This window comes from Salminus brasiliensis, chromosome 8 (assembly GCF_030463535.1).
Source record: "Salminus brasiliensis chromosome 8, fSalBra1.hap2, whole genome shotgun sequence".
Taxonomy (NCBI): Eukaryota; Metazoa; Chordata; class Actinopteri; order Characiformes; family Bryconidae; genus Salminus; species Salminus brasiliensis.
In genome coordinates, this window is record NC_132885.1 from 8,210,580 (window position 1) to 8,236,907 (window position 26,328).

The window sequence follows — 26,328 nt, forward strand, 5'->3', positions numbered from 1 at the left end:
TTTGTGGACACCCTCTCTAATAAATGCACTTAGCTACTTTAAGCTGCACCTATTGCTGACACAGATGTGCAAATGCACACACACACAGCTTATTGGATGCCTAGGTAAGTTCTACCAATAGAATAGGACTCTCTGGAGCAGATAAACATGAACCTATTGGCAACATGCCACCAATGCCAGTCGTGGACTAAAGGGGTATAAAGCCCCCCAGCATTGAGCTGTGGAGCAGCGGAGCTGTGGATCTGGAATGATGAACGGTGCTCAATCCAATACTCACTAATGCTCACTAATGCTCTTGTAAATGAATGCAATCAAATCCACATAGCAATGTTCTGAAAAAAGCCTTTTCAGTTTCAGAGACTTTTCAGAGACAGTTACTCCAACATAAGCAGCATAAACTATTTTTTAAGGATTTAAATTTAGTAGGTGTCCCAATACTTTTGTCCATATAGTATAGCACAATAATTAAACAGAATTATAATTTAATTAGTAAACGATATGGTTACATGTTAAATAAAGTGTGTGTGTATGTGTGTGTGTGTGTGTGTGCGTGTGTGTGTATGATTACCGTGGATAGAGAGCAGAGTCTCAGCAGGATGTCCCAGCTGTGTGGGCTGCTGACTGCAGGATGAATGAAGCAGGATCCTGCCTCACACTCAGCGCTGCAGTTCGGCCTGAGCTCCATCACCAGCCTCAGTCCTGCCTACAGTTCACACACACACATCCTGAGGAAGAGCACAACACACAGCCAGGTCAAATCAACACTGCTACAAGCCATACCTGACTGTCAGTAGAGACGCTCTAACACATATGGATGCCCACCAGGGTCAGTGATGGGACCAGGAAGGGTTAAACATGGGACCCATCTGGGTTGTGCATTGGGCCTAGATGGGGCCTAGATGGGACCCATGTGAGATTAAGGTGGGCTGCAAAAATAGGGCCCATTTGGGAAGCCCAGCTGGGTCCCAGTAACAACGTATGTACAAACCCACTCAGTGGCCATGCCCCTTTCCGGTGTGTATTTGACTATTTGACGGTGTGTATTTTCATTGTATGGACATTACGTGATGAATGGTCCAACAGAAATGAACACCCTTACTACATGACCTTACACCAAAGTTAAATGACTATATAATCTTCTATAAAGCTGCATTTTCACAGCTGTGACATATTTGTACTGCAAGCTTGTCCCTCCAGTAGCACTGCAAATGCTGACCACCAGATGGCTCTCTTCTGCACATTTACACTGTACTGTGTAATAAAACTGGCTCATGAACTAAGTTGACCAACAGTGTTATTATACAATATTCATCATCGTATGGAGGAGGGCGTGCTCACTTTGAACAAAGGCCTGGGAAGCGAAGCCCCTTGTTAAAATTAAAGCTCGTAAGAGGAATTTTCCTGGGAGCCCACCCATTATATAATAGCACCTCTCCTGCAAACACATAAACACTCCACTCCTGGAGCTAAATGAGAGAGTAGGGCAAACGGCACTGTCTTCACGCTACGCTGTTTAACAGACTACACTGCACCAACTCATCACACACCCAGGCACACAATGGACTTGTGCTCCTCGGCAGACCGGGACGTTACAGTGAGATCTCCACAAAAGGCCACCATATCCCCAGCTACCTTCTAAAGCACCGAACACAACGCAGGCTGAACCGTTTGCGGCGTGTGATGATTTTATGGCAGTTCAGATGCTGTACAGACTTGCAGTGATGACGCCATCGTGTTCAACAGAATGTAAAATCCACCAAGCCTAATTGTGCACACTTCCATGTGTGTCCCGTCTTACTATCACATTTCCCACTGTATGTATGTGTGGGTGTGTGCTTTTCTTGGAAGTGTGGGACTGTATGCTCAAGCCTTCCCTGGTAAAGGACTTTAAACGTAGAAGCTGGAGATGGCACCCATTCAATAGTCAATAATAATAATAATATAATTGTATTTATAGGCACTTTTCAAGGTATACGCACTGCACAAATAACAATAATAATTCATAATACATCAATAAAATAAATGAAAATCACAAAACACAAATTACATGAAATTATGATATGAAATTATGACATGAAATATAATAATAATAAAAAAGAGAGAAAATGTACATACATACTAGTACAGAAATCAATAATAGTTCAAATGCACCAGTTTATGTACCACATTATGATATGATCATATCATGTATTATCAGATCTTTTAAATACTAAACTGATCAGAGGGACAAGAAATCTGACCCAGTTCTCCAACAAACCCAGCCTGAACGATCTCATGTAATGTGAACTATAGTAGCCATATGTGGCCTAAACTAGCTTACATTCATCTTCATCATAGACAGACTTAGGAAATAGTGTGCAGAATACTTTTGCTTTGGGTTTAGCTTAAACATCTTCTAATGAAGTATTAACTTTGCTTTTTTTACTTTTTAGGTTTAGGATTTGTGTCAAAGTTAAGTTTAGGCTTATAACCAGGGTTAGATTTAAGACTAGGGCTGAGCAATATGACAATATTTTATCTAATCGTGATCAATGTCGTGATCATGTTATCCTGGTGCACAATATACTTTTCTAGGCATATCGAGGATATCGCCCGTGCTTAAAGGACACTGATCAGCTGCATGTTTCCTTACAAACAGTGTAATTAATACTGTTTAACTGGATTCAGCAGATTATTGGGGGGGAAAATCACTGTACTGAGTACAGGAGAGTATCTAAATAGTAGTTTTTGAGAATCTGTCACTACTGATGCATTTAGTCTGCGATCACATCTATCGTGATAAATATCGTGTGTCGTAAAAATGTGTTTAAATATCGCGATATGATATTTTCGTCATATCGCCCAGCCCTATTTAGGAAAATGGCTAGTTTTGAATTTTGAATTGAGGTTAAAGTTGGGATTAGGACCAGGGGGTTAGGGTTTGGGTAAATCAAGATGAACTGAATGAATATCAAGATTGATGTAGGTAAGTTGAAGGTGTTCACAACCTGTTGCTACCAGTGCTAGCAGTTATATTATTTTTTGATTTATTATACCTTAAACAGCCAAGTTTGTCTGAAAGGAGTTTAGCCCTGCATGTTGGTCATACAGTATGTAGTTAGGGTTAGTCCTTAGTCTAAACACTACTCACATATTAGTGCTGTAGTGATGACTGAACAGTTTATACTAACTGTGATATCATAAGCCTGTAGTTCAGCAGTTTAAGTGAATAAAAGGCTGTGGTTTAGTATAAGTCATGTTGTTGGCTTGTAGTTCTACCCAAAGGGTTTGTTGGAGCAGTTTGACCAGTTTGAGCACAGTCCTTTCACATCGTAAGAGCTCATTTTAAAGCTTGTTGGAAAAACAGATTCTAGATCAGCACTCATGAAGCAAATGTCCAAATACTTTTAGATTTTTGTACCTAAACATATTTTCCATATGAAGATATAGACCTATTGGAATGTAAATATGCACATATTGATATTGTTGTGTATTAACACATTCATTCTCAATACTGTCAACTTTTCTACCATAATTTATTCCATATAACTTCACATTATTAACCTTGTCATTCAGAATACTTACAAAGCAACTACCTAGCAGTGTGATTGTGTCTGTACACATGCAGCTAAACCACCACCAGAGCTTGTAAAACAGCTAAATCTCATCATACAACCATAGAACAGTGTCACTGTATCATCCATGACTATCCTGACATGTCTGTCTGTCTGTCTGAATGACTAGAAATCTGTCGTACTGAGTCTAACTGAGTCTCCCAGTAAAAAATACAGCACCTGTAGGAGTCAGAAGGTGTAAAAACAGTAGGTGAGTAAGCTCCTGACTGGGTTACAGTGGTTATAGTCTTTGTGGGACGCTGTTTCTGTGACTGTACGCTCGTTAAAAGTCTGAATGTGTGTCACCTTCTCTGAGTATGACTAAACGCTTGTGGTTGAGAGTGTGTCTATCTATGAATGTGAGCTCCATTTAAAAGCCTTGAGGCATTCTCACTCACACACACACACACACACACACACACCACCACCATCACAGGCACAGACACATCAGTGTCTGGGGAGCAACTGGCAAACACAGTTTATAACACTGTTATACAACACTGGTGGAAGTGACTGATAAGAATGATCAGAGAAGTTCACCGGTTTCATTTCATTGGGTTTTATTTAGCAGCTGAAAATCATTTTTGTTTTTGTTCTAAATATTTATATAGTTTTCAGTATTTTAGCTTCCTGTTAACCATGTGTTTACTAGTATGAAAGTGATATTATCAAAATATATATAATCATAATTTTTTTATTATGTGTATATATTCTTTATTTTTTTAATTACTATACATATATATTACATATATCTCCAAAATGGTGACTTTACAGCGGAAGGCAAAATACTATAGTATTATGTATATTATATATTTATATATGTGTATATATATATATATATATATATATATATATATATATATATATATATATATATATATATATATATAAATGTAGAAATGCATAAGGATTTGAGCAGCTTTGTCCAGAACCAAATTGTGGTGACGACTGGGTCAGAACATCTCCAAAACATCAGGCAGGATGTTCTCTGTATGCAGTGGATAGTATCTATCAAAAGTGGTCCAAGAATGCAACCATTGGCATCCTAAGTCACCTAAGGCTTATTGATGCGATCCATGGAGGTCTCACTTCACATCTTACAGGACTTCACTTTTAAAGAAAAGAGAGATTTTGCTATTGTTGCTTTTATATGAGCAAAAAAAAAAAATAATGGAAAGGTTCAATCCCAGTGGGAATACTGTCAGTGAATAATCATGGAAAGAATTCCATGTACACAGCTTTTTTTCCAAAGCCAGTGTTTGACTCTCCATAAATCCAAACAAAACGAATTCCACCTTTATCCTCTTGAGTTTTCTGAGTTTACCACTGCCCACCTGTCCGGCCTGACACTGATTGACCCCATCAGGGTCTCCTGTTAACTACCTCTGACCGGTTACCTACCCTACATTCCTGGCACCTGCTGCACTCACCCATTCAAACTATATCTCATCCTGATGTACCAGCACTTGAATATATGATGGGACAGACTCAGCATTTTTAATATTACTGCTAAGCATATCAGCATATCAGGGACCATATCAGTACACGCAAGCATAACAATAGACTAATGAGTTATTCCCATGACTTTATGCCATTAATTAGTAATTAGTGGGTGTTTTTGATGCGAGAGGATGCGAGTCTTGGTTCGTCCCGAGGTTTCTTTCTCCAGCTTTGAGGGAGTTTGTCTTGTCTTGCTCACTCTGGGATACATGTTGTACTAGTTTTATATTTCTCTTAATTCCAGATGTCTATGAAGCTGCTCTGTGTCAATGTCATGTTTTTAAAAGTGCTACTCAAATACGTTTGACTTGACTTGACAGCATTCCAGTCCCTGAAAACAGGAAGGAAAGAATAAGGCTGCTTATCCTAGTTATTGTATAGCTCTTTATGTGAGGAACACACCCACCCACAACTCAGCAGGTAGCTAATGGCAACAGAAGTGCAGAAGAAGACTGTGTCCTAATGCTAGAACTGAACACACCTTATAGAATAGAGCCAGAATCCATTCAAATAGAATAGGAAACTGTAGCACATAAAATATCTATGTATAGTATATCTCTCTCTCTATCTATCTATCTCTCTATCTCTCTCTCTCTCTCTCTTATATATATAAATAAATATATATATATATATATATATATATATATATATATATATATATATATACACACTGAAATATATATACACACACACACTGTAACTGAAATATATATATAAATAAATAAATATATATACACTGAAACTGTAGCACATAACATATCTATAATATATGTATAGTATATATCTCTCTCTATCTCTCTCTCTCTCTCTCTCTCTATATATATATATATATATATATATATATATACATATATATATATATATGTGTATATATATATATATATATATATATATATATATATATATATATATATATATATGAAAACTACCGTTAGCATGGATGCAATTTCCTTGATATGGATATTTGAATCTACCTAGTTTAAATTAGTTACAGTCGCTAAGTTTAGCTTAGCATTTGAAATGGTCACGATACATTCAGAAATTAACCTCTTGAGACCCTGCATCCTCATATGGGGACATTACATTTCTGCTTCTCTGTACCATGATATTTAATTTTTACAAACTTTGACCCTTTGGCCTCATATGAGGACGCGGTTTTCTGCAAAAACGACTTCCTGTACTAAGACTAAGTTTAGTTTTTATACTTGTTAAGTCCTTCTAATCTAATTTACTAATTTATTTGTAAGAAATAAAATGCACGTCAAAAATTAAAATGCACACCAAACAAAAGTCCAGGTCTCATGAGGTTAAAATACACAATATTTATTTTTCCCTGGTAAGGACAAAAAGGAACTAATTAAAACTATATTATTCTAATACTGTTAATAACTTTACACACTGCACTTTTATCATAACCATATTCCATCCTCATTTCAAACATTACAAACTTACATTCTTAAAAGTCCTTCTTTGTTTTATGCATATATTTTAATTCTTATTTTAGCTTATATATCATATATATATATATATATATATATATATATATAATTTCATATAGTTTAAATAGTAAATATAGTTTTTATTTGATACTGTTTACTTTGTGTTTTTTTAATATATATTTTAGATCCCATCCCATCTTTTATCTTGATTTTCTATGTGAACAGAAGCACTTCACTGCTGGTTGTTCGTGTATGACTGTGCATGTAACCAATCACGCTTTGGTTTGATTTGACTAGACCCAGTTTATCGGGACTAAATGTATTAATCTTTATTTAATCAAGTAAAAGTATTACATCACGGTATGTAAAGACTTTTATAATACACAGTATTTATTACATCACTCTGTCACGCAGACACATTTACATTAAAGGCATTCTTCTCCAGAGCGGCTTTCAAAAGTGCTTCACTGTTTACTCGACCAGCATTCAAAGATCCCTCTAAGCTTAAATACTCCTACATACAAAAGGCAGTACGGAGACCTAGATGCACGACACTCAACCTACACTACACTGCACAGAAATGCACAGAGTTTAAAAAGCAACTATTCAAACCCATATTTATATTATTTATTATATTATTCTGTCCCACATTTATTTATTTGACCCATTGCTGCCCCTGTTTAGATTACAGGACTAAACTGGACCCTAAATGAAAAGTACAGTTGGTCAGTGTTGAAAATATCCACCATAAGCTCAGAAAAGCACGTAATTTATCACAATAATGATAAATGTCATCATACTGTCCAGCCTTACACTATACAGCTCTTCTTAAAACTAAAAGGGGGTCATTGAGAAAAGCTTGGCCAACCGAGCAACAGTTTCTACAAACAAACACATGTGAATGAAAATGAACTGGTCAGTTCCCAGCAAGACCACTGGACAAATTTCTACAAATTTTTTAAAAAAAAAGGACCTGCTGTGTTTAGTCAGTGATTTGTAATTGTGGGTTAAACAGCACTTAGGCCTAAGTGTACACCAACAGTCGCTCACTCCCAGTCCTGAAGAGCCACAGCAGTGCGCTGGGTTAGCACCCTGTCTGCTCCAGTGCACCTCACTACACTCACAAACTGTGAAAACGGTCTGGTGAGTTGAATCAGCTGTGCTGGAGTGAAGAAAACGCTAAAGTAAGCAGTAAGACGGCCTCAGGACAGGGAGGGAGGCCCATTCCCAGCATTACTCATCCACAGACACTCACAGACACACGCGCCAGAGACGCTCCATATTTTATCAGGCAAACAGATCTCAATAAATGACTCAGCAAGTGTTCAGGACGGCCGATATGAGAATTCTGGACCAATAATACAGATGTAGACGTCTGATGATGCTGATAGTAGAGGCTGGCAGAAGCAGAGGATCACTACTGAGAGTCAAAAACTAATATTAAAAATTCAGAAATCGATTCGATGTATTTCTAAATAAAGCAGCAGACATGAGGAGTGTCTGAAAATGTGCCTCATGCTAATATGTTAGTGTTTCCATTTGGAGTTTATCAGAACGTTTAACATTACAGTATGTTATTGAAATGTGTTATCTGAGCCTATGTTAGAATAACATACCAATAAGCTCTATTTATTTCTATAAAAAAATAATGTTGACTAGGGGCAGTGGTGGCTCAGCGGTTAGAGCGCCGGGATATCGATAACAGGGTTGTGGGTTCGATTCCCGGGCTCGGCAAGCTGCCACTGTTGGGCCCTTGAGCAAGGCCCTTTACCCTCTCTGCTCCCCGGGCGCTGGAGTTGGCTGCCCACCGCTCTGGGTGTGTGTGTGTACTCATCGCCCCTAACACACAGGTGTGAGTGTGTGTTCACTACCAGATGGGTTAAATGCAGAGGACACATTTCACTGTACAGTGACAAATACGTGCACCTTTACCTTTCCCACTCCTTTAATTAAATTAAAAAAAAACATGTGAATTAAATGATTGACTTTATTAAGTTCCATTTACACCCATTTAATAAAATATAAAAAAATATGTGAATACAGTTATTGAATTAATTAATTTCCATTCACAACCCTTTAATCAATTAAAATAATAATTCCCATTCACACACCTTTTTTAAATAAAATATAAACAAATCATGTGAATTAAATTACTGAATTAATTCATTTCCATTCAAACCCCTTTTATAAAATATAATCAATACTCATATGATTTAAATCATTAATTAATTTTCATTTATATCCTTTTTTAAAAATATAAAAGATATTCATATGATTTAAATAATATAATTATTTATATATAATCATAATTATATATCATTATTAATTAATCATCAATTTAATAAAATATTAAAAATAATGTGAATTAAATTACTGAATGAATTCATTTTCATTTATATCCCTTTTTAAAAATAAAAAATAATATGATTTAAATCATTTAATTAATTATTTTTTATCCACACCCATGTAATAAAATATTTAAAAATAATCTGAAATAATCTTTTTATTCACATCCTTTGAAAATACATAACAAATATTATATGATTTAAATTATTATACTAATAATTTTTCATTCACACCCATTTAATAAAATAGAAAAATAATCATGTGAATTAAATTACTGAATTAATTCATTTCTATTCACACCGCTTTAATACACACAGACAGTCTCTGACAGTGTACTGTAAGGGTACTGTAAGGGAACTGACTGTACTGTAAGGGTACTGACTGTACTGTGAGGGTACTGACTGTACTGTGAGGGTACTGTGAGGGTACTGACTGTACTGTGAGGGTACTGTGAGGGTACTGTAAGGGTACTGACAGTGGATAAAGGATAAAGGATAAAGGTGCACGTATTCGTCACTGTACAGTGTGGACTGTACAGCGAAATGTGTCCTCCGCATTTAACCCATCTGGTAGTGAACACACACTCACACACACACACGTGTTAGGGGCAGTGAGTACACACACACACCCAGAGCGGTGGGCAGCCAACTCCAGCGCCCGGGGAGCAGAGAGGGTAAAGGGCCTTGCTCAAGGGCCCAACAGTGGCAGCTTGCCGAGCCCGGGAATCGAACCCACAACCCTGTTATCGATATCCCGGCGCTCTAACCGCTGAGCCACCACTGCCCCCTGTGTACTGTAAGGGTACTGTGAGGGTACTGTAAGGGTACTGTGAGGGTACTGTAAGGGTACTGTAAGGGTACTGACAGTGTACTGTGACTGTACTGTAAGGGTACTGACAGTGTACTGTAAGGGTACTGACTGTACTGTAAGGGTACTGACTGTACTGTGAGGGCACTGTGAGGGTACTGACTGTACTGTAAGGGTACTGACTGTACTGTGAGGGCACTGTGAGGGTACTGACTGTACTGTGAGGGTACTGTAAGGGTACTGACTGTACTGTAAGGGTACTGACTGTACTGTAAGGGCACTGTGAGGGTACTGACTGTACTGTAAGGGTACTGACTGTACTGTAAGGGCACTGTGAGGGTACTGACTGTACTGTGAGGGCACTGTGAGGGTACTGACTGTACTGTGAGGGTACTGTAAGGGTACTGACTGTACTGTAAGGGTACTGTGAGGGTACTGTGAGGGTACTGACTGTACTGTGAGGGTACTGTAAGGGTACTGACTGTACTGTAAGGGTACTGTGAGGGTACTGTAAGGGTACTGACTGTACTGTGAGGGCACTGTGAGGGGACTGACTGTACTGTAAGGGTACTGTGAGGGTACTGACTGTACTGTAATGTTACTGTTAGGGTACAGTGTTTCCAGTGTAGTGTTAATACCACCCGTGTAGGTGTACTCATACTGCAGGCCTGCAGCTAACTTTCTAATAACCCCCGGGTCTAATAGACGTGCTAACTCTGATGTGGGTGGTTTGGAAATTCCTCCAGTTCCTTTCTCAAATCCTGTCGTCACCTTCCCAAATTTAGATCTGTAGCTGACAGTTTCCTGCAGGCCAGACCGGTGGAGAAAGGCATTTCCGACCATTTTTCACCAAACCTCGTCGAGCCACTCTGCGGGGATGTAGCCCACAGGAGGAGGCCTGACAGCGGTTCTCCACCCGTTTTCAGCCTCCTGTGCGGGGATTGGCTAGCGGTCTCCCGCAACCTGCGCTTGGTTTGAGTCTAGCCAATCCTGGCGCAGGAGGCGACGAACGGTTAGCCAATCCGCGGGCAAAGAAGGCGGGGTTGAGCTGAAGACGGGTGCAAATAGAAATGACGAAAACGAGGCTCTCCAGGGGTCGCCTAGCAACCGGACACGTATCAACGGACGAACGCGCCAGTCAACGAAAACAGCGCTAAGCTAATTAATTTAATTAATTTAAATTATTTAATTTTAATGTAATTTAATTATTTTTAGCATTAAATAGAGCGTAAAGACCGAAAATATTAATAAAAAAAAGTTATATTAAATAAATATTAAATCAACACAGTGGACTGAACCTAACTGACCACCCTCACTAAACACACACAAACACACACACACACATAATAAGGCCTTTAGACTCCTCATCACACAGGCACTGAACTGACCCCTTCACCACCACACTCACACACACACACACACACACCTCTGCAGTGCTGCGCCTCCCATGCTGCCCTCCTTGCAGACTACTACTGCTGCTAAGCTGCACTGTCTAGTTCAGTGACTGCTGTGCAACACCTTATATGTCACCATACACTATATGTCCAAATGTTTGTGGACACCCCTTCTAAGGAATGCATTCAGCTACTTAACGTTGTACCTATAGCTGACACAGATGTGCAAATGCACACAACACACAGCTTGTCTGACCCCTCTAGAGAAGTACTGGCAATAGAATAGGACTCTCCAGAGTGGATATGCATGTACTTACTAGCACTATGCCTAATGCCAGGTGTGGGCTAGGGGGGGAATAAAGCCCCCCAGCAGTGATATGTGGATCAGTGGAAGGACTGTGATCTCTGGAATGATGGTTGGTGCTTCATCCAATATTTTTGGGATGAGCTGGGGAGTTCCTCACAGCAGTGCTCCTCCAAAATCTAGTAGAAAGCCTTCTTCCCTGGACAGCAGAGACAGTTACTTCAACTAAATCTGGATAACCTGCTTTTAATACCCTTGATTTTGGAAAAAAACAATGAATGAGCAGGTGTCCCATTACTTTTGTCCTTATAGTGTGTCACTGCTCTTTACTCTCACCACTCAAATTCATTACATTTACATTAAAGGCGTCTATCAGACTCTCCTATCCAGAGCAACTTACAACAGTGCTTCACTGTTTACTCAGAAATACCCTTAGCCAGTTTGTATCAGCTAGGATCCTGAAGATCCCTCTAAGCTTAGTTACTACTGAATACAGAGGTCAGAATGGAGACCACAGCATTCTGCACTACATTTGGCATAAGTACTCTCAGAAGTCTGTGTCTGAAGACAGCAAGCGTTGGACTCTACTGTTCGGACACCCGGGGGAGTTCGTTCCACCACTTCGGTGCAGGACAGAAAGAAGCCTGGACGCTCGTCTTCCATGGATCTAAGGGGATGGCGGGTCGAGCCGAGCCATACTTGAAGCTCGAAGGGCTCTTGGAACTGAGGGCTTTTGACCATTGCCATGAAGTACGGAGGGGCTGGTCCATTCCTGGCTTTGTAGGCCAGCGTCAGGCCAGCTACAGGAAGCCCGAGAAGAGAACGCAGCAGAGGAGGAGATACACGGCTGAACTCAGTAGTCTGTGCTACACTGTCCAGTCTGCTTCTCTGTCTGTATTTATTATAGCAGTTTTGCTCTGCTGTGTACTTGTACACTCAACCTGACTAGACTTTACAGGTCCTTAAAGCTCGTAAACTACAATAGGCCTTAAAAGTGTGTCAGACAATACAGCCGAGCTATTTTACTGAAAATGATCTACACAAAGAGAAGCCTTTTCACTGTAGGCCAGGCAGGTCTCTTTCCCTAAGGGTTAAAATAACACATGCTGCTGGTGGGATTTGGTGGGCGCTGACAGAAGTGTGTGTCTTTTCCTGTTGAAGAGGATTTACCCGCCATTAAAAAGCAATGCAGAGGAAAAAAGGCCAAACACAATGGAAACTGCTTCTCCAGCCTACTGCAGTTCACTGTACATGGCTTTATTATAGACGGTATAGCAGTCTGTACCCTTTATCAATAGACCAGGCCTAAATCTCACAAATCTCACAGCTCAATCTAGGCCTGCTCTAGGAAATCTAGGAGTAGAAGTAGAAGTGTGTAACACAGGCTGGCATTTTCCACTAGATTAGATGTGTTGGCACTTTTATCCAGTTGACCACACAAACTCAATATCTCACTCTCTGACTCTTTCTTTCCTGATCCTTCTCTGAAGATTAAGCTCTTGTGGAGCAGTTGAGCAGTTGAATGAGACGGTGTGGTTTTTTTGGGGAGGGGGGTAATATTGAAACATTCCCCATCACTCTGTAATCCTATTAGCAATTTAATCTGAGCTGATCGAGGAAGAATGCCAGTTAAGCTGCACCCCTGCCACTTCATCTGCTTTGAAAATATACCATAACCTATTGTTAGCCCCACTGAAGAACATTGTTCAGATTTTTTGGGCTATAATCTGCCTTGTTTGGTCGTGTATCAGTTTAAGCCAATGTTTGTTTTGGTGCGAATGCTAACCAACAACCAGGTTGGTGACTTATGGTTATACATATTCACAAATCGTGTTTACAGAGCCTGCAGGTTCGTTACCAAACTATGTGTCAGATTTGGTGCCTTTACCAACAAGTCTCAACAGAGTGGATGGAAAATGAATGAAGGTCTGAGTGATCTCGGCCACTCTTAACTTAAGTTTGGTCCATGTGCCAAATACCACTGGCTTTCATGTGCCAAAAGAAGGCTAGATCCATGCAAAGCAATAGTTATGACTATTTTAAATATCATATTTATATGTTTACCCATCACATGTTGAGGAAAATGTATAGGTTTCTATGTTTACGCGCTTTACGCACACATTTACGCCACCATTACGCACAGCTTTGAGCCCAATTTACGCGCATTTTCATCATACCTCCAGCAGCAAACCCACACATGGACAAAAAAGAAGTTCTCCAAGAGTTGACAAACCTGTAGCAAAGGCGTGACGAGTAGCAGATCATCCACAAACTTTTCCTCCTTCTTCGCGCCATCCTTGGTGAATCGAAACCAAACGAACCCCGGCTAGCGCATGGCGTTAAAGGTAGAAAACACCACATGTGACAGATCTGAACGCTGCCTTGGAAGTAATGTCACCGTGCGTAACGTCAGTCCCAGTCCCCTTCAGTGAGTGTGAAAGCGGGACAGAGAGAGACAGAGGGAGAGGAGAGAGAGAGAGGGATGGAAATGGGCTGGAACAGCGCGGGGTAATTGGTGGGTTGCAGGCGGATCCAGTGCGCATGCGCTGGAAGGTTTTCTTTACGGGGTGTGCACGCGTGTTTACCCCACCGTTGGGGGCTTAGCTGAGACACTGCTACTGGCATAGGGCATCTTTTTCCCAAGGATTTAAAATTATAGTACTAAACAGCAGGCACACCCCTTCCATACACTGAAATGAATGGTTGTTTAACAAGTGAAAATGATTAAAGGGTTCATATCCTACATTTTTCTGCCGTTTATCCTCCCTCGCCTCATAACGTCCACTTATGACGTTTGTGTGGTTTTATGCACCAAGAAAAAACAGTGGTAACTCATGTATGAGCACTTTCTAACCTTCCTTTAACCCTTAAAGGTGCCCTAGAATGGAGGGCAACAGGGCAACCAATCAGAGCAGAGCTCATTTGCTTATCAGACTGAAAGGTGCAATAGTTAAGCCTGTTTGCTACAGTCACAAAGTCATAAAGGTTTCTGCTGTGGTGAGGTTGTGAATAACTTGATGAGCTCTGCTCTGATTGGCTGGTTTATGGCCCCTGCTCACACAGGAGCCGCATAGCACAGCACAGCTTAGCTTTCAGCATTTATTTGTCATTATTCACATGTTTGACCAGGTAGTGCTGCTGTCCTGTCCTGCGATGTTCTGTGCGGTTAGCTTTGCTGAAGGAAGCCAGCAGGCAAGGGTTAGCTTGTAGCCTAGCACAGAGATCTGCTCACTTCCCTAGCTTTTGCTTCTTTGCCCTGCTTTTGACTCCCCCGTCCTCAGATTAGGTCTCAGGAAAAGCTGTAACAGTTTTGGGGTTTGGAAATTGAGTCGTCCTACAGCTCTGTTTTGGTTCCCCTTTTTCCCCCCTAATTTGGTACTGCCAATTAACCCACCCGTTTATAGCTTCCCCTATCACTCGTGATGCTGCCGACATTAGGAGGGTAAAGGCTAAACACGTGTCTCCTTTAATACATGCAAAGCCAGCATTGAAAGCTGTATTTTCCTTGGTATAGTTTAATAATGAGAGTTCGGTTCATGAAAGTACCGTGGACGTACCATTGGAACCATCGAACTGCAAACACTGATGTGTCTTCATTTGACAGTTCGAATCTCAAGCCGTGTCACTTTGCCATCAGTGGCTGGAGTCAGAGAGAGCACAATTGGCCATGTTCTTTCCCAGTGGGTAGATCCCCTCATCACTCTTAAGTGATGTTGGCCGGCAGGCGTCAGTTAGCTGGTGTGGTGGAGTTGGGGACCCGGCACTTTCCCCCGAGCATGTCGGCTGTCCGGCGATGCAGAATTGGCGGCAGCTTGAAAAGAGGTGGTGGCTGGCTTTGCATGTATTAAAGGAGACACGTGTTTAGCCTTTACCCTCCTAATGTCGGCAGCATCACGAGTGATAGGGGAAGCTATAAACGGGTGGGTTAATTGGCAGTACCAAATTAGGGGGAAAAAAAGGGGAACCAAAATAGAGCTGTAGGACGACTCAATTTCCAAACCCCAAAACTGTTACAGCTTTTCCTGAGACCTAATCTGAGGACGGGGGAGTCAAAAGCAGGGCAAAGAAGCAAAAGCTAGGGAAGTGAGCAGATCTCTGTGCTAGGCTACAAGCTAACCCTTGCCTGCTGGCTTCCTTCAGCAAAGCTAACCGCACAGAACATCGCAGGACAGGACAGCAGCACTACCTGGTCAAACATGTGAATAATGACAAATAAATGCTGAAAGCTAAGCTGTGCTGTGCTATGCGGCTCCTGTGTGAGCAGGGGCCATAAACCAGCCAATCAGAGCAGAGCTCATCAACTTATTCACAACCTCACCACAGCAGAAACCTTTATGACTTTGTGACTGTAGCAAACAGGCTTAACTATTGCACCTTTCAGTCTGATAAGCAAATGAGCTCTGCTCTGATTGGTTGCCCTGTATCATTCCTCATTAAAAAAAACCTTATAACTTCACTGTGAACGTTCAAATGTTTGTGGACACCCCTTCTAACGAATGCATTGCTGACACAGATGTGCAAATGTACACACACACACAGCTTGTGTAGTTCCTGTAGAGAAGTACTGCCAATAGAATAGGACTCTCTGGAGCAGATAAACATGAACCTATTGCTGCCTAATGCTGCCTAATGCCAGGCGTGGGCTAGAGGGGTATAAAGCCCCCCAGCATTGAGCTGTGGAGCAGTGGAAGTACTGTGATCTCTGGAATGATGGTGGTTGGTGCTTCATCCAATACTTTTGGGATGAGTTGGGGAGTTGGAGATGAGCTAGGGTGGTAATCATCCAACATCCTGACCTCACTAACACTCTTGTCGTTAAATGCAATCAAATCCTCACAGCAATGCTCCTCCAAAATCTAGCAGAAAGTGTGATTTCCTGGACAGTAGAGACAGTTACTCCAACAAAAGAAGCATAAACTCTTTTAATATCCTTGATTTCAGAAGAAACATTGAATAAGCAAGTGTCCCAATACTTTTGCCCATAGCGTATATGTAAAATGTGTCTGTTGGGTTTTGTGAAATCACAGAATCTGCAAAGTAAAAACTGCAGATAAATGTCCAGAGTAATTTGTAGAGCAGAGCACTATGCTGAACACTGTGTTGGGTAAAAGCAACAGATGGGGCAAAATATGAAAACATCAAAAACTGTAAACCGTTTTTTTTTTACAGTATATTTATGTTTTTCTATTGGGAGCATCTCCTGGCCCACAAAGTTTGCTTATTGCATCACTGTTTATCCAGTTCAGTTCATGATTTCTGTGACAGAAGCTGATTCTCATGGAGAGCTCTCGCGGGACAGGGTGTATGCCAACACTGGCCGCTCACTGTTCAAATAAATACTGTCCTATCATAATACACAGCTGGGCCAACGGAAAGCAATGCATGTTTATGACTGTCACCGGCTCCACTGTGCACAGGTGTATATATGTGTGTGTGTGTGTGTGAAAGAGAGACTTAGAGAGAGAAAGGGTGAAAGAGAGAGAGAGAGAGAGAGAGAGATGGAGACAGGGAGAGACTGCAGCACCTCTGCTGTACTATGTCCAGACATGTGCGCATCACCATCTCAGTGGTTTCTGTAGAAGTGCCATCATGCGTAGAGAACTCTGTTCTCCTCTGTTTTCCTACGTATCTGAAGCTCTTGTTCTTCCCACCCCAGGATAACGAAAGCTGTCATTAACACGTCCCGGGGGGAATTTACGGGGTCATTCCTGCAGAGGGAGTGCCGCCCACAGACCTGCTGATGAACGTCACTCTAAACACAGCGAGGTGAAGCCACTTGGCTGCCAGAGCGGCCCTCTTTCTCGCGACACTAAATATACTAGGATATAATATTTGCATATATACTATTAGGAACACTTAGTGATTTTCACACATAATGAAAGGCACAGTACTTTTAATTTAGCAGCCCGGACTTCCACAACCCTTCACAGCCTTCTGTTTGGTACCTCTTCTCTCTAAAACTGTGTACTAGGAGGCTTGTGTTACACCCAACACCAGACTGAAGGGAAATTGGTCATTTTCCTGCCTCACTATATCAAGTGTGGGAGCTGCCTGGGGCAAACAGGGGTTAGATACAGTATGTGACTGCAAGATTAGTGAGCCCTTTGTGTCCCAAAGATGCTACATGTACAAATATGTACACTGTAAACAAGTGCTGTAATTATTACAGTAAATATTTACAATAACATCCGGTATTCAGAAATGACTGCATATTACCGTATTCCGCAGTTTCACACCCTTTGAAGCATGGGAAGGGTGTATATATACTATATACTATATATTTTTTTTTGTATAGAGATGTAAGTAAAATATGTAAGCAGTTTTCATCAGTTAATTCATTAGTTTACAAGAAAATAATAATTTTGACTGTCGTTTAACATTGATTTAAGAAAGCTTTTACTGTAGTCAAACATTTACTGTACTTTTTAGCAACTGTTGATTTTATTGTAGATAACCTGGATCATACTCTTTTTACAGTTTACAGTTATTACTGGGATTTGTAGCTCTGTAATATTACAGTAAAATAATTCACAATGCCAATTTTACAGTACTCTTACAGGCAATTTTAGTTGATGGCAACTTACTGTAATTTTACAGTAAGATAGTTTTTAGTGTAGAGTGTATATAAACAGGATCATACTGTATAATTCACAGTTATTACTAGGATTTGTAGCCCTAGAAATGACAGTAAAATAGTTTACAGTATTATAATGTTAATTTACAATACTTCAAACTACTGACAACTGATTTTAATGACAACTGACAACGTGCTGTTAATTTACAGTATTTATTTTTACAGTGAAGAAAGGATAAATGACTTACATCACGTTTGCCCATCCCAGCCCACTGTAACTACACTTCACTTTGTGAATATTAATTATTATAATAAAAAAAATTGCATGCATGTGTGAATTTGTTAACACATCATTCTAGGTATAGTCTTAGTTGCAGTAAATAGGTACAGTGTAGTTGCATGCTGGGGGGTTGGGGACATGTCCCTCTGACTCTTTGACATTATGCAAATCATTTTGGGGTGGGTGAGATTTTTTTTTCTTCAGAAAATTCATTAGATGGAAACTTTGGGTAAATTAATTATTGTTCATACTACTCTCTACATTTTAATGTCATTCTGTAAAATCCCCACCAGGGGATTAAACTGGTGAGCTTTCCATCTTCCAGGCCTGCTTCTCTAACATTTAGGCCACAGCTGCCAACATTAATATACCATCAATATAAAGCATTGAATTTCATGACTAACTAACTACCATCTGAATACAGACAGAGCTTGAGCTCAGTAAACACACATTATCAGTGCTGCCCTCTAGAGGCAGATACTGATAGCTCTAAAAGTGAGATACTAATGGATATAAAGCCAAGTAGCTTTATACATAGGCATTCTTCTGCTCTTGTCATGGCCTTGTCTCATCCCACCATAACCCTGAACTGGCCCACAAGTAAAGACTGCTTGGCCATGGTTTCAGGTTCCAGCACTGTAGTGTAGCACTGCTCCTCATTAAACCCACCTGCTTACGCCTCCCAAAGCCTTCAAGAGTTGAATTTGTGCAAATGTGTTAGAATAGCACAAACCATGATGATGAACCAGAGTTCTACACTGTTCTGCTGGACAGACACGGTGTGTTGGTGTGATAATCCACCAGCAGGTGTCAATGTTCAGTTCTAGCTGGAATTTGTTAGGCAGGTATGATGTGACTTCCTATTTTATCCAGTTATCTTCAGATCACAGTGATAACAGACTGTTTCTGACAGATATATACTACCATATAATAATTGTATGTTTTTAAGGTCTGAAACCTATGTCCAGTAAAAAGTGGTGACCTCAAGGGTTAAAACACTGAAGAGATTGAATTGACTTGATGTAAACTGAGAGACAAAATTATATGAAAACTGTGACCCAAAAGATATCTCCAGATTTATCAGATTTGCTGAACTGGATTTAGATCTGGACGCATTGCTGGCCACTCTCTAGCCTTAAACTATTTCTGGGTGCTTGATGAAGTATGCCTTGGGACATTGTCCTGCTGGAAGACTCATGACCTCTGTCAGAGAATCTCAGTTTTCTGAGACCTGCCCCCCCCAGCTCTCCATAATTCCTTGGTAGTCTTCAGATTTCATAATGCCATGCACACAGTCAAGACACCCAGTGCCACAAGCAGCAAAACAACTCCAAAACATCTCTGAACCTCCACCATGTTTGACTGTTGGGGCCGTAGGGTGTTCTTTACTTTAAAGGCCTACAGAATGTTCTCCCAGAAGGACTGTGGCTTCCTTAGGTTAGCTCAACAGTGGGGTCTCCACGGTGTGTCCATTCCATTTAGATGACGACGGATAATGCGAGTTTGCCTGGACGCTTGTCTTGGATGGAAGAATCTGCAGATCGGCTTGAATTTGTTTGGAAGTTGATTGAGGTTCTTTGGCCACCATTCAAACGATCCTTCATAGCAAAATCTTCTATCAAGTTTCCTCTTCCATCCAAGACGAGCGCCCAGGCTTTTTTCTGTCCTGCACCGAAATGGTGGAACGAACTTCCCCTGGGTTTCCGAACAGCAGAGTTGCTTTCTGTCTTCAAACGCAGACTGAAGACCCTCCTCTTCAGAGAATACTTGGGCAAATAGTAGAGTATTATGGTCTCCATATTGATTTCTATATTTAGTAGAGTCTAAGCTTAGAGGTTTCTTTGAATTTTTAGTCTATTCAAACTAGCTGAGGTTATTTTGGGGTAAATAGTGAAGCACTTTTGTAAGTCGCTCTGGATAAGAGCGTCTGCTTAATGCCCTAAATGTAAATGTAAATATAATCCACATCCAGGGAGGTTAGTTACGGTGCCACGGGCTGCAAACTTCTTAATGATGTTGCGCACAGTCGACACAGGAACATTAAGAACTTTGGAGATGGACTTGTAGCTTTGAGATTTTCCATACTTTTCCACAGTTTAGGGTCTCACATCCTTTGACATCCCTCTGACTTTTCTCCACACAAAGCCTGAGCCATCTTTTCTCCATTCAAACTGGTTATATGTGTAAATTTCTATACTTCCAGCACCCATTAGGTGCTTCAAATACAAATGATAATCCAATTATTTCTTACAATTTTCTTAAAAAAAGGTGCCAATCATTTTGTCATTTTCATCAATCAATTATTTTACAGTGTGTGCAGAATTATTAAGCAAGTTGTATTTGAGAGGATTCTTTTTATTATTGAACAACAACTATGTTCTCAATCAACCCAAAAGACTCATAAATATCAAAGCTTAATATTTTTTAAGCTGGAGTGTTTTTTTTTAGATTTGGCTATCTTAGGAGGATATCTGTTTGTGCAGGTAACTATTACTGTGCAGAATTATTAGGCAACTTAATAAAAAACAAATATATACCCATCTCACTTGTTTATTTTCAGCAGGTAAACCAATATAACACAAACTTTAGAAATAAACATTTCTGACATTCAAAAACAAAACCAAAAACAAATCAGTGACCAATAACCACCTTTCTTTACTAGGACACTCAAAAGCCTTCCATCCAACACTGCGTGCAGCACACACCACAGCCTCCCAGACACTGTTCAGAGAGGTGTACTGTTTTCTCTCCCTGTAGATCTCACATTTCATGAGGGACCACAGGTTCTCTATGGGGTTCAGATCAGGTGAACAAGGGGGCCATGTCATCATTTTTTCTTCTTTTAGACCCTTACTGGCCAGCCACGCTGTGGAGTATTTGGATGCAATTCTGTTCTGCAAAATCCTGTTTTTCTTGAACGATACCGACTTCTTTCTGTACCACTGCTTGAAGAAGGTGTCTTCCAGAAACTGGCAGTAGGTCTGGGAGTTGAGCTTCACTCCATCCTCAACCCGAAAAGGTCCCACAAGTTCATCTTTGATGATACCAGCCCATACCAGTACCCCACCTCCACCTTGCTGGCGTCTGAGTGGAGCTCTCTGCCCTTTACTGATCCAGCCTCGACTCATCCATCTGGCCCATCAAGAGTCACTCGCATTTCATTAGTCCATAAAACCTTAAATCAGTCTTAAGATATTTCTTGGCCCAGTCTGGATGTTTTATCTTCTGTTTCTTGTTCAAAGGTGGTCGTTTTTTTAGCCTTCCTTACCTTGGCCATGTCCCTGAGTATCACACACCTTGTGCTTTTTGATACTCCAGTAACGTTGCAGCTCTGAAATATGGCAAAACTGGTGGCAAATGGCATCTTGGCAGTTTTACGTTTGATTCATGGGCAGTTATTTTGCGCCTTTTTTTTTTCAACACGTTTCTTGTGACCCTGTTGGCTATTTGCCATGAAACGCTTGATTGTTCGGTGATCAGGCTTCAAACGTTTGGCAATTTCAAGACTGCTGCATCCCTCTGCAAGACATCTCAATTTTTGACTTTTCAGAGTCTGTCAAATCTCTCTTCTGACCCATTTTGCCAAAGGAAAGGAAGTTGCCTCATTATTAAGCACACCTTATATAGGGTGTTGATGTCATTAGACCACACCCCTTCTCATTACAGAGATGCACATCACCTGATTTACTTGATTGGTAGTTGGCTTTCAAGCCTATAGAGCTTGGAGTAGGACAACATGTATAAAAAGGATGTGATCAAAATATTCATTTGCCTAATAATTCTGCACACAGTGTAGACTTCTGTGTGGACTGACTTCAGATTTGACATGTTTTCTCTGTTTTTGGGCTGTTCCAATGCAATACCAGTACCAAAGCATGTGTTACTGCAATACATTTCCAGTGTAGGGGTGTAGGGGTGCCAATACTTTTGACCATGACTGTATGTTATATAATTCATACTATATTATACCATGTATCATATAGCTTAGGATTTACAACTGAAACAACAGAGACAATCCTGCATGTAACATCATCCCTGTGGAGTAGCTGAGGGTCCAGGGCCTGCATAGGGGTCTGAAGTAATGGCTGGACATTTGCTGCTGTATGTGGATGCGGATTGGTTCCCACAGTGCAGCTTTGATGAGGATCATAATATCGTGTGGATGAGGATCAGAGCTCAGGCCTCAGATCAGGTTAGACCCAGAGTGGATGTAATGCTTCCAGACTCGAGTTGCAAAGCCCTGTTAAATATTTCATCCAGGCCAGCCAGCAGAAGATGGGTAACATTCAACGTAGAAAACATAGACCTTCAAAACCAAAGCTTACATTGACTAGACAACACACTATTGCCCAATTTCTTATAGCCAAAGATTGCCGACTGACACAATAAGCAGCAGCAGGCTTCAGTGCAGGCATTTTCATCAATTAAAGCAATTACGGCAATGTTGTAAGAGACCAAACCCAAGCCATACTGCAAACTGCATCAGGTTAGCGCAGCTTGTGGTTGATCTTCCATTACTTTCAAGACAATGATGCACTGAACGGTATGTCCGGAAGCCCCTGACAGAACATGAGAGTTTACTGCATTTGTTCTCCAGGGTTCATGGTCTAAGGAAGCTGAACAGCATATCTCTGTCCTGAAAGACAAAGCAATCTTTTGCCTCTGTGCAAAGCCCCTTTTCTGACCCCCCTGGAATATGCGCACTGTAGTATTCAGGCTATGCTATTATACCTCTGACTTCTACAGTCACAGACCACCCTTATACAAGTGTGTACTAGCCCACCAATGTGTTTTACATGAACATATCATAAGGCATATTGCATTTACTCTATACAGAAACAGACTTGCTTCCATGATTTATGTCCATATTGTGAAGCTGTTTAAAGCATACACTGATCAGCCATAACATTAGAACCACTGGTGAATAACATTGATTATCTTGTTACAATGAAACCCGTCAAAGAGGTGGATCTACATATCAGGTAGCAGGTCAACAGTCAGTTCTTGAAGGTGATGTGTTAAAAGCAGGTAAAACAGGCGAGCAGACAGATCTGAGACAGCAAAAAGTGGCTAGACGATCTAGACGAGGGTCAGAACATCTCCAAAACATCAGGTAGGTCTTGTTGTTTTTTTACTGGTATGCCAGTGATCCGTGATGTGATCCATGGAGGCCCCACCTCACAACTTACAGGACTTACAGGATCTGCTGCTAATGTCTTGGTGCCGGATGCCACAGGACGGTCATGTGGAGTCCATGCCTCAATGGATCAGAGCTTTTCTGGTGGCATGTGAGGGACCATCTCAATGTTTAGGAAGGTAGATTTAATGTTATGACTGATCAGTTTAGATTTCAACATGATCTTAGATCTGCAGGTTGTGGCTTCCTGCAAATCCTTGGGTAATTACAGCAAGTCTGTTTTCATGCTACTAAGAGGAACTCAGTCCCATGTTTAAATCGCTACCTTTTAATTTATAATAACTTTTATAAAAAAAATTTCTTATTGTCTATAAGAATGTCTTATTGTCTTGTTGATTTTATTAATACTCTTTACATTCTTTCTTTTTAACTTTTATTACTGCTAAAGAATTGCATGTAAAGCACTTTGAACTGCTTCCTGTATGAAAGGGCTCTATAAATAAGACAAATTATTAAAGCTATTATTAATATTTTAAGTAAACACAGTATCCCAGAGAAGAGAAAAGGGAAATATACCTTTAAATCCAGTTTTAAAACTGTGAGATGACATAAACATCAGTACTTTAGCACTTTAGCTCCAGGATTATTAAAATATGTTCATTATATTTTTAAGCAAGTAACAGTAAGAATTCCTCACTAATATCAAAATATCATACTTAGAAAAGTTCTTAATGTTCCTGTGCACAATACAACTCCATCCAGATGTTAGATCTCCATGTAACACCTAGACACCAGGAGTTCTCAATCCCCTGACTGAATAACACCTCAATCATTTACGTGTGTCCCTGAAGAGCCTAAACAGTCTCAGCATGTGGATATACAAAGGGGTTAACCCCACATGTCTTACCCGCAGTAACATCAGCAGCAAGAGAAGAGCTCGGGGCAATCTCCACAGATGCTTATCTCAAAGTAAGGCCGCTCGGCTGATCGTCAGTCCATCGCCCAGGCCGTACTCCATCCTTCCAGGTATGTCGAGGCACCAGTGGGCTTGACACCCAGGTTAACGGCTCCACCACTGGTCACCAGTTCTAAATGGACGCCTCTCCTGCTGATGGAGTGCTGGACGTCAGTGAGGGCTTCACTTTGTTCACCGTTCTCCTCTTACAGCAGTTTAAACAGGACCGATTGGGTTTCATCCTGGCGTATTCCACGTGGCTTCCTGGGTCAGGTTGCAGGTGACAGCAGGCTTCCACACAAACATGTGTGCTTATGTTCATCTCACACACACACTCATCTGGCTGTTGCTTGGTTATCTCCATTCGGGTGCAGGAGACACACCCTCTCTCAGGCACCTCCAGAGACCATGGCATGTTAGGAAACCAGAGGTGGGTAGGGTAGCCTACACCCGTACTCAAGTAAAAGTGCTGCTGCTTTGATGAAGCAAGGATTCAAGCAGAATCAGACATAGATGGAAGTTCTTCACAAATAAAGATCTGTAAGCCCAAGTCACCATCTCTTCTTTTCCACACACTGCTCTCCAAAACATTGAAGGACCAGCCAGCGTTTACCCGCATTATTGTCTGGCAGTGCATTCCTGTGGTCAGAGATCCAGTCTGCTGTGTACAGGTAGACGCATGCACAGAACAAAACTGGTGTGTGAAGTTCAGGAGTGAACCGAAATGAATTGGAGCATGTGCGTGAATTTACATTTACGTGTGACAAAAGTATTGGGACACCTGCTCATTCACTGTTTTTTACGAAATCAATGGTGTTGAAAAGAGTTTCTCCTGTATTTGTTGGAGTAACTGTCTCTACAGTCCAGAGAAGAATCTGCAAGATTCTGGAGCATTGCTGTGAGGATTTGATTGCATTTAGCGACAAGAGCGTAAGTAATATTGGATGTTGGAGGATCACCACACCACCTCAACATCTCCAACTAGCCAACTCATCCCATAGGTATTAAAGGGAGCTCCATCCATCATTCCAGAGAACACAGGTCTTCCACTGCTCCACAGCTCAATGCTGGGGGCTTTATACCCCTCTAGCCCACACCTGGCATTAGGCAGCATGGGGCCAATAGGTTCATGTTTATCTGCTCCACAGAGTCTTATATTACTGGCAATACTTCTCTACAGGAACTAGACAAGCTGTGTGTGCAAGTCAGCAATGGGTGCACCTTAAGTAGCTGAACGAATTCATTAGAAGGGGTGTCCACAAACATTTGGACAGTGGGGTTGATGCTGTGGTACTTCAATAAAGCTGGACAGACAGCTACCCACAGCTCTTATTTTTGACTGCTTTCCACATTTTTTTGACGACAGCGAAGAAAGCAAAGCTATGAAAGAACATAAATGGACAATTCTTAAGTGATTATAGGACTAACTGTGCTTCATTTTTATCAAACAGTGGATTTGTGTGAGGACCCATCCCTCTTTTGACTAAGACTTTGCCTTTGGTTGGTTTCCCTTGCTCTTGGCATTGGTCATGGTGCCTTAGGCGCATGTGTTCTTATTGACAATGATTTTCCTTGGAGATTATACAAGCTGTGTGTGCAGGGGTGGATTTGGCCCTAGCCAAAACACAGGAATGGGGCCCCTGGATACATACTTTAAAATCTATTCATTCTGGCTCTCTCATACCTTTTGTCTCCACCAAGTCTTAAACTCTTGCTTTACATGGAATAATGTGTTATAATGCCTTTACTGGAGTTATCCTAATGCCTTTAGGGAGGTCCATCCCACAAACTCCTCCCACTCAGCCCCAATATAAATCCTCATTCTCTCTCCATCATTGCGTCAAACAGCTTTGCAGCCTCCACGTCCCTGTCTCCTCCCTTCTTCATCTTTATTCTCACCTATTGCGGGGACGCACCTACCTATAGCCCAAAGGTCCTCTGTACTTAGCTTCACCGTCTACTGTTGTCTTTTACGTCCCAAAGACAAAGACAATTACAT

The 26,328-nt window shown here is 41.0% G+C and overlaps 1 protein-coding gene across 1 annotated transcript in view; it reads right to left on the bottom strand.

Moving 5' to 3' along the window:
* Positions 1 to 13,694, bottom strand: part of gpr156 (G protein-coupled receptor 156) — a 28,335-nt gene extending 14,641 nt beyond the window's left edge. The window contains exons 1-2 of the mRNA XM_072685015.1: positions 13,617 to 13,694; positions 569 to 725 (exon numbers count right to left, since the gene is read on the bottom strand). Of these exons, the coding sequence (XP_072541116.1) occupies positions 569 to 685 (117 nt within the window). The 5' untranslated portion in view covers positions 686 to 725; positions 13,617 to 13,694. The remainder of the gene's footprint in view (positions 1 to 568; positions 726 to 13,616) is intronic.
* Between the last annotated feature and the right edge of the window lie 12,634 nt (positions 13,695 to 26,328).